This window comes from Otolemur garnettii, unplaced genomic scaffold (genome assembly GCF_000181295.1).
Source record: "Otolemur garnettii isolate 467f Iridium unplaced genomic scaffold, OtoGar3 scaffold00021, whole genome shotgun sequence".
Taxonomy (NCBI): Eukaryota; Metazoa; Chordata; class Mammalia; order Primates; family Galagidae; genus Otolemur; species Otolemur garnettii.
Window position 1 is genome coordinate 11,371,226 of NW_003852416.1, and position 12,058 is coordinate 11,383,283.

Genomic DNA, 12,058 nt, shown 5'->3' on the forward strand with positions numbered 1-12,058 from the left:
GACCATTAAAGCAAAAAAGAAGTTGGTAATTAGCACAAGTTAAAGTTGGTAGAAAAGTTTTTTCCCTTTCTTATGGCTTTCAATAAATTAAGATTATTACCATTGCTTAAAGAGAAACCAACTGGTTTTCTTTAAAAGATAAACCAGGGCTTTTAAATAACATCTGCATCACTGAGAAAGACAGTAGTTAATAAATATCCAACCTGTTATAATAATGAGACTGTGGGATGACTGAAAACTAGGTGAGTTCATAAAACTTTTGGCCCTAGTCTTCAGCTTTTTACAGAAAGTACCTACAACATATTTGATTCTTCCGATTTTAGGCTGCCTTTGTTTCTCAATTGGTACCACAACTAGAGGGTAAAAGCAGAAATGTGCAATTGTATTATTTTATTTATTTATTTAGTTTTTTGAGACAAAGTCTCACTATGCTGCCCTCGGTAGAGTGCCCTGGCATCACAGCTCACAGCAACCTCAAACTCTTGGGCTTAAGTGATTCTCTTGCCTCAGCCTCCCAAGTAGCTGGGACTACAGGTGCCCTCCACAATGCCTGGCTACTTTTTTTTTGGTTGGAGTTGTCATTATCGTTTGCAGGCCCAGGCTGGGCTCGAACCTGCCAGCCTTGGTGTATGTGGCTAGTGCTCTACTCACTGAGCTATGGGCGCCGAGCCCAATTGTACTATTTTAAAAAGTAGGATTGTGGGCTGAAGGCAAACACACTGCTGGTGGGCCTGCAAACTAATACAACATTTTGGGAAGGAAATATGGAGAAAACTCAAAGAACTCTAATTAGAACTGCAATCCCATTACTGGGCATCTACCCAAAAGAAAAAAAATCCTTTTATCATAAGGACATTTGCACTAGACTGTTTATCGCAGCTAAATTACAATTGTCAAAATGTGGAAACAGCCTAAATGCCCACCAACCCAGGAATGGAACCATGGAATACTATTCAGCCACTAAAAAAGATGGAGACTTTACATCTTTTGTATTTAACCTGGATAGAAGCGGAACACATTCTTCTTAGGAAAGCAACATATGAATGGAGAAGCAAGAATCCAATGTACTAAATTCTAATATGAAGGCAGTACATGAACTAATACAAGGGGTGGGGGGGTAGGGGAATGAACAAGTGGGAAGAGGGGAAGAAGGGGGTCTTGGTGTACGGCACAGCTCTTGGGGGCAGGACACAACTATAAGAGAGACTTTAACAAATGCAATCAGTATAACCTAATTCTTTGTACCCGCAATCCCAAACAATAAAAATAAATTATATATATGTAAGAAAAGAGCAGGATTGTGGGGAAAATGATATTTATGAGGCACATAGATTTGTACGTGTGAGAAAATTTTCATTTCCTATTTTCACTTCAACTGATAACTGACTAGGTGACTTTTTTTTTTTTTTTTTTGAGATAGAGTCTTGCTTTGTCATCCTGGGTATAACCTCAAACCCTTGGGCTCAAGTGATCCTCTTGCCTCAGCCTCCTGAGTAGCTGGGACTACAGGCACCTGCCACAACATCCAGCTATTTTTTTTAGAGACGGAGGTCTTGCTCTTGCTCAGGCTGGTCTTGAACTCCTAAGCTCAGGCCATCCACCCACCTCACCCTCCCAGAGTGCTAGGATTACAGGCCTGAGCCACCCTGCCCAGCCTTAGGTGACCCTATTTTATTGAAGCAGGCCTTTAAAGACAAAATAAAAGAAAAAGCCACTGACCAATAAGGCATTAGAAATAAGTAAACAAAATCCAACCCAAAGAACAAATAACAAAGCAATAAAAAAGAGAGGAAAAATAATCGTTCCTACCTGAGTCTCACAGGCTATCTGCACATTAAAAATATAATGAAAAGCCTCCTCCACTGTTTCTCCAAGTGCTACCACACCATGATTCCTGAGGACCAGCACCTAAAATAGAATTCCCAGAGCAATCACTTTAAATAATTGGCATAGCTCAAAGGGTTTTTTATCAACAGGGGCAGTGCCAAAAATAGCTCCTTAGACAGAAACTCTACTACATACCTTACAACTTGGCCCCAGAACTTTCTGCAGTTGAATTCGCTCCTCCTGTTCATCAAGAGATCCTTGGTAGTCATAATAGGCGACATCTCCCAGGATAAGGGACTCTTGAGAAATTGGAAGGATTCCACACTTCATGGAGGACACCTATTTGGTTGGGCACATGCCAAGACCACAGTTTAGTTACTAAATACATTTTCATATGGACCTGATTCTTTGGTTAGCTCAGGAAGCCCTGACCTAGTCACTGTGTTCAGACCCCATTCCACTTTAGTTCTTTGCCTACCCCCAAGCTCCGCAAAAAGGACTTAAGGGATACAACTCAATTTAAATGCTGTGTTTGTATCAAGTATTATGAAAGAAGCTTTGCTCCAAAAAACTCAATGACCCATTTATTAAACTGATTAGTTTTCAAATCCAAATGTTATCTCTCTACTTGTTTCCTAAAATGGTAGCCTATGTTCCCAAGGGACTTTTGCTTTCTGGGTATGTGGAAGATTAGTATTTCAAATATGATTTTGGATGGCAAGGTCTGAAGGAAAGCAGATAGTAAAGCATCATGTTGGGAAAGCCATAACAATAATACATCTTCCAAGGTCATTATTGGTTTGGGCCCTTCACTGACTTACAGCTGCTGTCGCAAGGGTATGGATGTGTATCACACACTTCACATCAGGACGTGTTGAATAGATTGCAGCATGAGGACTGAATCCTGTATGGTCAATTTTCAAATTAGTACTTCCCTGGTCAACCACTTCTCCTATTATATTGACTTTCACCTGGAAAAAAAAAATCAGAAAAACATTTAACTGGTATACATGTAAAAATGTTTGTCTGTGTTCCACAAGCTAAACCAATTTTTTTGTTACTGGCTGGATAGTAAATATTTCAGACTTTGTGGGCCTTTGCTGCAACTAATCAACTCTAGTGCTACTGCCATAAATAATTTGTAAAAGAATGGGTTTAGCGGGGCGGTGCCTATGGCTCAAGGAGTAGGGCGCTGGCCTCATATGCCTGGCCAAAACTGCAACCACACACACAAAAAGAATGGGTTTAGCTTTGTTCCCACACAACTTTACTTATAAAACAGGTAGTATGCAAGAAAACTTAGTATTTAGCAAGAAGCACAGTTTCTAAGAAACTAATAACTCAGGCTCTTCCGTGGGAGTTAGGACAAATCCGGCATTTACTGAACTGGCTGGAAATTTTCCATCTGCTAACGGTGCAGCGCCCAAAGCCAACGTGGACCTTGCTGCTCTCTAAGCTGATGGCAGTGGCTAGGAGTACAATCATGGAAAAGATAAAGTGCCAGAAGGTCAGATCCTATACTCATGTCAACTGAACATTGTTTAAGTCTAGCTATAATACATACAGACTGTGATTTTAAAAGGACAACAAATTCGAGGTGTACAGGGTAGAAAAAAATTTCAAAAGACTCCTTTCAAAATACAGATAAGTTAACTTGTAAAACCAACTCATTTATTAGTCTCAACTACCCTTTTTCTTGAATGCTGAAGCTCTCCTTAAAAATCAAGACAGTTTTCCAATCCCTTCACTGATCACTAGTACATGTTTTTCTATCCATACCTTTTCTTGTTTCATTCTGTGCTAAAAAGCTAAGAAAGTTCAGAAAAAGAAACATAGAGATGAAAATTATACCAAATTGGAGGCTGTGGCTTCAGAAAAAGATAGGCCTCTGGGAATTATAATAATATGGTCTTGCTCCTTACTTATTCTTACCTGGAAAAAAGAAAACAACAACAGGGAATTACACCAAAGTCTTCATATGCTGTAGTTGACACATGACTAGAGATATATTTCAATGTATAATTGTAAGATACTGGGGAAGGGGGGAGAAGCAGCAAAGCAAAAATTAAAAGTCTGCAGTATGAAAATATTCCTAAGAGTTTCTCCCAACACTCAAGCATTTGCTAAAAAATCCTAACATTAGTTTCTCATGTACTGAACTTTTACCTAAAGTGTTATATTTTGGGGCTCTAAGGTTGCTTAGGGTCAGCTACATTCATGAAAAATAAATGCCAATGTTATTCAACCCAATGTGGTCATGATTATAACCTTAATTTGCAACATGGAAATGAAGGGGAAATGGGCAAAGAGAACAGAATCTCTTCCCAAGAAGGAAGTAAGATGGAGATGGAAGAGGGAAACCAGGGAATGGCCAGGGGAAAAGGCGAGAGGCTGCTGAGAGACTGTACCATGTGTCTATGCCATTTCCGTCACACAATATTTTAGTACTTTCTGATTCCAAATAGCACCTTGCTTCCAAGTGTTGCAAAGCGAAAACAAAAGGATGTAAAAAATATGTTTAAAAAATAAAAGCTGGGGGTGGTGGTGGTGTTTAACTTCCTTGACGCCCCCCCCCCCAAATGCTTTTTAATGCCACTGATGCTCAGATATAATTAACCTGGAGAGGGACGATTCTGCCATAAGGTTTCTTCCTGGATAGGTTCTATAAGGAATGGCATAGACAGTAAAGAGAAAGAAAGCCTGGGGACAAGGACTGTGGCCTTTTGCTTGGAGTAAAGGTTTAAATCAGCATGTGGTTGTGATCCAGCATGCTAGGTTAGGAGAGTAAGTCTGGAAAACTGGATGTCCTTCTAAACAAAGGTAAGAAGAGTATAGGTGCTTTATGGTTGGAATTCTCTAAGAAAGGAGTTGAAAACTAAAGAACTCACTGAGATATATGTATTTGCCAGGTGTGCCCACCCAAACAAGTCTGCAAGTCTGTACAGGCTGGCAAGTTTACACCGGGTGAGTTTTTCTCCCTTCACATATGAGGATGTATCTGCACCAGGAAGGTCATTGATAGGTGTGACCATGCCAAGACCTACAAGAGAAAACATTGTGGAGAGAGATTCAAGTCAAGTAATCCCTTACCTACAAATTAGCTGCCAGGAAGAAGCCTGTATCTAGGGGTGTTCTAGCCTTGTAAATAATAATCTGAAATTTATCAGCCCATACGACATTTTATTAGCTTATCCTCTTCAGAGAAGTACACAGAGAATAAAAATAAGTATTGGCTATCTTTGATTGCCTGGTAAAGTTACTTCGTCTATCGATGACTCATACCACTGGGGAAAAATGGTTATATGACCCCAAAGGGAAAGTGTTCCTAATACTGAGGTTATTGCTGATTTTAAGATAAAAGCCCTCAACAGAAAGCTACTTTTCTCATATCTCTTTTTGACTTTTATTCAAACACAAAAACCATTTAAGAAGGAAAAGAATGCATACAAATAGTAGTCTGCTTTCTGCCCTCTTGGAGGTCTTGAAGTAGTCTTGAAATTGAACTTGGCAACTGATCAAGTTCAACTTTTGCTCAGTCTTCATTCTCCCTAACCTCTACAGCCTGACACTATTTACACTGCTTCTTGTCCAACCTACGTTTTTCACTATCCTGGATCTCTTGGTCCCTTCCCTTCTCCTGCCATAAGTTCCCTACTGCCACCTGCCTCCATCTTATCTCTCCTGGTTTTTTTTACCCTTTCTCTTTTAACTTTCCTTCCAATATTGATGATATTACAAGTCCTGCATGCTCAAACTCTAACTTTTCCTGGGCCACCAGATATAATTTCCCCCCATGTTCTATGACTCTTTTTTCTTTTTTTTTTGAGACGAGTCTCACTATGTCACTCTTGGTACAGTGCCATTGCATCACAGCTCACAACAACCTCAAACTCTTGGGCTTAAGCAACTCTCTTGCCTCAGCTTCCCAAGTAGCCGGGACTACAGGCGCCCACAACAACGCCCAGCTATATTTTTGGTTGTAGTTGTCATTGTTGTTTGGCAGGCCAGGCTGGATTTGAACTCGCCAGCTCCACTGTATGTGGCAGGCACCCTAACTACTGAGCAGCAGGCGCTGAGCCAGGTCCTTCCTTTTCTGTACTGGAGTTCAGGAACTGAATTCACATTCACAGTCCTCTACAGTAAGCCTCATTCTTGTCACTGCCTGTAGCCCTGTTCTGTGTAAATCCATTCTGCATAAAACCAGTAGACTGAGTTTCCTAAAACATTGCTCTTAATCTGAGAATATGAGCCCAGTAAGAACTCAGGTCAATATTCAAAGAGAAGCCCAGGTCAATATTTTAATGTAAGAGCTTTTAATTTTGAAATGTTTAAAATTAATTTGAAGAAACAGTTTTAACATGTTAGCCCTACAAAATAGTATAATTTTAACAAAATTTTATAATCAGCTATTAATCTATCTCCTCCTCTCCCCCTAAGTTTCCAACTGTAACTTCTGCTTTTAAAAACACAACATAAACACTCCAGGCAAACTGGTCAATTTCTTCCTGACCTCTGAATCCTGGCACAGGGCTATCCTGCTGCTACGCCTCTGTGCACTCCAGCCAGCCAGCCAGCCAGCCAGAATCTCCTGTAGCTCCCTGTTCCTGCCGGAATCTAGGACACTCACAGGACAGCTTCTCTTATTATTTCCCTTCCCTGACTAGTTGCCTCTCCAAGCTTCTGAAATACTCTCTTTGGGCTCTTTTCTTCTCGGCTTATACCCCACCCCTATGATTATTTAGTCAATTCCGCAGCTTTGAGTAATACTTCTCTATGTCCATCTGCCAAGTCTCTCTCCTAAGCTCCCAGACTGCCTTTCTGACTGCCTCAATGGCTTGGCAACTCAAATTGAACATGCCTAATCTCCCAAGCCAAACTAGATCTCCACCTAGCCTAAGATCTCCAACTTTCTTATTTTTGGTAATAATACTATGAAATCTCCCAGTTCACTCGTCACCCAAAACATAGAATGGTCTTTTCAAGTCATCCTCCAACTTAAAATGGCTTCCCATCAAAAGTTAGGAATAAAATCCAAATTTCCAAATATGGCTGTGATATTTATATCTAGCCATATTAAAACCAGATTTTAATATGATTTAGTCTTTGCCTGTGTTTCTGATCTTTGTTCTACTGTCCCCTTGAAAGACATGGTTCAGGCCATTCTCTTTATTTTTTTTCCCTTGAAGAGACTAAACTCATTGCCCTCTTGTTCTCATCTGGCCCTTACACTGGCCCCCTTGACCTGGAATGCTTCCTCTTGAGCTTGGTATGGTTCACTCCTTGCTGTTAGGTTTCCATCGGAACGGCACCTCCTCAGACAGGTCTCCTCTGATCGCCCGATCTAAAGTAGCCACCCAGTTGTTCTCTATCACATCACCATACTGTGATTCTCTGAACGGCACTCCCTGTTATCTGATCATTTTATTTATTGCGTTAGTCTACTTTCTATCTCCATGAGAAAAGGAATCTTGTCAGGCTTGTTTATCACTGTACTCCCTGTTCCTCAAAGGGTGCTTGGTACATAAAAGACGCTCAATTGTACAGAAAGTTAATCACACTAGCTCAAACTTTGAATTTTTCTGTCTTTGGTAGAATGTTTCTCCCGAGCTAGGAAACTCATTGATTTTGGAACTCATTTTTTCCCGTCCTCACCAACCACAGCATCACATCAAACCGGTTAACTAGGTCCTCTCGACACTGCCTGGCTGTGCCTTTCTCATTGCTCTCTTCCTCTTATACCCACAACCATTACTCTAATTTAGGTACTTACACTTCACATTAGGATTCTTTCCAAGATTCTTTAACTCATCTGATTTTAGTTTCCTTGCTTTTGCCAGTACTCATTTAAGTTATTATCATCAGCCGGGTGTGGGGGCGCACACCCGAGTCCTAGTTACCTGGGAGGCTGAGGCGGAAGGATCACTTGAGCCTGAGAGTTTGAGGTTGCAGAGAACTATGATCTTGTCACTGCATTCCAATCTGGGCAACCCAGTGAGACTCTGTCCTTTTTTTTTTTTTTTGAGACAGAGCCTCAAGCTGTCCCCCTGGGTAGAGTGCCGTGGCATTACAGCTCACAGCAACCTCCAACTCCTGGGCTCAAGCCAGTCTCCTGCCTCCGCCTCCCAAGTAGCTGGGACCACAGGCGCCCGCCACAACGCCCGGCTATTTTTTGGTTGCAGCCGTCATTGTTGTTTTGGCGGGTCCGGGCTGGGAATTCGAACCCGCCACCTTAGGTGTACGTGGCTGGCGCCTTAGCCGGTTGAGCTATAGGCACCGAGCCGAGACTCTGTCTTAACAAAACAAAAACAAAGAAAACCCAGACAAAAACAATCCTGTCAGTTGTTATCTATCAACTCCTTTTTCACTTTCCATGCTGGTAGCCCTCCTCGGTCTAATAGCACAGGCCCTCTTCATTCAGACCCACTTCTCTCCTCTCTCCCCACTGATGTACCATCGTAATGGTCCACTCGCTGTTCTACAAATATACCCTCACCTTGCCTGTTCCCACCGTCATTTCCATCATTACTCTTTTTATCTATTCCCTCGATTTGGAAAACATTTGAGTTTGATGAAGTCCTATTTATAAATCTCTAACTGCAAAAATAAAAAAAAAAAAAAAAGGAGGGAAAGGAGGAAGAAAGGAAGACTGACTGAAAGAAAAGAAAACCATAGGAAAAAATTCCCTTCTCTTGAGTCTGGCCTGAAGCTATCTCAAAGTTTTCTCTAGCTCTCTGCATCTGCCCTTGTGTGGCAGTGATTTCTGAACATATTTCAATTGAGATGTAAAGTACTGGAGCTTAAGATCTTATAATTCTTGGTGTCCTTACGGTGTTCAAGCTCACCAAATTGGTGCTCTCATTAAACATCTGCTGAATGAATAAAATGTCCTAACTCCTCTGTCATACTAAGATCTGACTACTCCATTCTTTAAAATCTGGTTAGTGTAGGCCTGTCTTCTTCCATTAATTATTCTCAGTCTACTCCAGCCAATAATCAATTCTAACTATGAACACACATATTATGACTTATAAAAAATTAGACTATTTCTCATAAACGGCTTTGTAATTTTTCTTCTATAGTTATCATGCAGCTATACATATAGTTTTTACAACATTGGTATGTTATTTTTGGTGCACATATGGTATGTCTCTTCAACTAAAATATACATTCTTCTAAGGTAGAGATCATGTGGTTTTTTCTTTTTTTTTTTTTTTTGAAACAGAGTCTTGCTATGTTGCTCAGGTAGCCTCAAACAGTCTTCTCACCTCAGCCTCCTGAGGAGCTGGGACTGCAGACACATGCCTACACACTTGGCCTGGGACCACATCTTGTACTATTTTGTAATCCTCACAAATGCTAAAAAGCAAGCCATGCTAACACTAAGTACTCTAAGTATTAGATGTTACAAGCTTAAGGACCAAAACTGAGAATACGCTGCTAGAGACATACAGGATTCCAAAAGAAAGATAAAATTATTATAAGTTTTAAAACTCTCCAAAACTGACATACTGAGGGGAGGTGAAGAAAAGCCCGAGAAGGAATTGGTCATGATGTAATCTGCAATCTGCTGTAATGCTAGTAATCCAGTTGGGTTGTGGCCTTTCTTCATCTGTTCTTGGATAAGGCATTCCAGGTCTTCTCGAAAGGCCTGTAATACACAAAAATAACCACTGAGTACATCTATCTCACATGGTGCAGAAGCACCCAGATGTAATTTTCTGATATAATCAATCTTCCCCCAACTCCTCTTTTAAATACCTTTCACCTATACTATTTAAACACAACTATAAAACATTAAATAATAAAATCAAAATATTGGAAGCAGCAGCAAGCACCTTACTTTGGGGGAGGAAAAATCATTAGGCATTTTTGACTTCAAAGAAGTGAGATATTATAATATCTACGCCAGACAGGTATGGATTAAACAACTCTTATTAACATGTGACTTGCACCAAATGTAAACTACAAAGAGGGACCCTGTCCTTGCATTGCAGCCCCATCATCTGCAAGTCCCTATTTGAATGGGGCACTGCTGTGAATACCAAGTGACTCATAGCAAAAGTCTTCACTAAGAAATATTAAATCATAGATTCCATTTTATAATTTCCATGGCAATTTCTTAGCTCCATAAACTCTGAGAGCAGATTAAGAAGAGTTGAGGACTAATCAGTCCCCTTTTGCAATACTGTGCTAAAGAAATGGTGTTTCTTTCCAACTTTGGGTTCCCTTTGTTCCTATTCTGGAGTTCTGCTATGATTTTTTGTAGGGGGTGTGGGGTAGAAGCAGAAACAGTGTTTATATAAATCAAAATCCTGAACATTCACGAGAACACATCGATTCCAGTAATCCTCAAAGTATTAGTATGATTCATCAACTGAAATGTCTCCCAGTTCTTCGCATTAGTTGAAATAGTTGGTATTGGCTTTCCTTCGTACCTGACCAACACTTACTTTATTAAATTCATCAACTGTTCTCTTGCTCGTGTCTAGTTCATTCATTTTAAAGATGAAGGGATATAAATCGCTTAACCTTTACTCTTCCATCTGAGATTAGTTATATGTATAGCAAGATGCCCTGCCAGATATTCAATTCAATTTTTTTCCCTTTCACCTAAGGAGGAGAAGGCAGAAATTATTTTTGAATCACCACCTCCAAGAGGGGTACATATAATCACCCTGGAGATTGCTGAGGAAAGCTCTCTTAGCTCTCTGTTTCAAGTCACTAATAGTCTTCCTCATAAGGATGGAAATAAGATGCGGAGCCCCTACTAAGTACAAGCTTGCTCAGAGGATGGGTGAATAACTCAGAAGTCTAGAGGCTTTGTTTTTTAAAGTAATGGTCTAGGAGCCCAGGGTGGGAAGAAGAAATGTGGTTTCAAGAACATGCGGAGGTAAATGTTAGGACCAGTCCTGACTCACAGCTGTGTTGCTCTTAGAATAGTTGAGAAGGCTCTGAAAGAAACTGGGTGCTAGTAAGTGTAATCTTGGTAGCTCAACCATCGGGCACCATGAGACATGCATGTTAACTGGGCTTAGTACAGGAAGAGGTTCATCTTTCCCTGATGCACCATGGTGGCCCATATAGGCATCTGGGTCAACAGTGAACCCACATCTCCTGTTAGACAATGTACGACCACTTTTCCACAACACAACCACGTGGCAGGAAAGCACAGTGGCAGTGGTGGGCTGAACAGACTCTACTGTGTGTGTCTCACATACACAGACACATGGATATACAACCCACACCACATGTTGGACATGGAAGTCACTGATGACCCCATTTGGGCTGTATATGTCACTGAAGTTCTTAGGACAGTTTGGAGGAAAGCAGAAATTCCAAAAGGAAGATGCTGTACTTTCTGGTAATGAGGCAGGTAGATGTATATGAGTTATTAATTTAAAAAATGACTTATTGTGACCATACTTGAATCCTGAGTGCATGGAGCAGTTTATACCAATTAATTATGACTTTTCTTTCATAAATTCCAGGCTTGTTAAATGTAAATCATTAGTGCAATTATAAAAATTCAAAAATATCCAATTTCATTGACTATATCTAGTTCATTTAAACATATGATTTAAACCAAAGAAATGGTCCTATAAAATATTCTTTACAGGCTTGGCGCCTGTGGCTCAAGTGGCTAAGGCGCCAGCCACATACACCTAAGGTGGCGGGTTCAAATCCCCAGCCCTGGGCCCGCCAAACAACAATAATGGCTGCAACCAAAAAATGGCCAGGCATTGTGGCGGGCACCTGTAGTCCCAGCTACTTGGGAGGCTGAGGCAGGAGACTCGCTTGAGCCCAGGAGTTGGAGGTTGCTGTGAGCGTGATGCCATGGCACTCTACCCAGGGGGATAGCTTGAGGCTCCTTCTCAAAAAAAAAAAAAATATTCTTTACAAAGTCATATTTATCAGAAAACTCCATTCATCCAAGACCCAGTGAACATAAAAGTGGTTGAAAGCTGTACATAAGATAGACGCCTTCAATACGGATGGGTAACACAAGCATTTTACCATAGTTAAGTCTGAAATGAAAAAGAACCTTCTAAATACCTCATTTATCTTTACATAAGCCACAGAAAACTTCTGGACACAAGACAATGGATCAGTCTGCTCTTCTGAAACTCTATCTTCCCTTCAAAACCAAATCACTTAAACTTTTCTCAGTTCAAAACAGCTATAATCAAAATATTCTTTAAGTTAAAAAAATCAGTGATATCCGGGCAGCGCC

General features: G+C 40.6%; 1 protein-coding gene across 3 annotated transcripts in view; it reads right to left on the reverse strand.

The window, feature by feature from the left end:
- The window catches only part of ADD3 (adducin 3), a 154,788-nt gene that overhangs the window by 15,379 nt on the left and 127,351 nt on the right, over positions 1-12,058 (reverse strand). For all 3 annotated transcript variants that reach the window (XM_023511615.1, XM_023511616.1, XM_023511617.1), the window contains 6 exons: positions 9,337-9,475; positions 4,716-4,867; positions 3,679-3,759; positions 2,649-2,798; positions 2,023-2,166; positions 1,810-1,908 (listed from right to left, as the gene is read on the reverse strand). In XM_023511615.1, the coding sequence (XP_023367383.1) occupies positions 1,810-1,908; positions 2,023-2,166; positions 2,649-2,798; positions 3,679-3,759; positions 4,716-4,867; positions 9,337-9,475 (765 nt within the window). The remainder of the gene's footprint in view (positions 1-1,809; positions 1,909-2,022; positions 2,167-2,648; positions 2,799-3,678; positions 3,760-4,715; positions 4,868-9,336; positions 9,476-12,058) is intronic.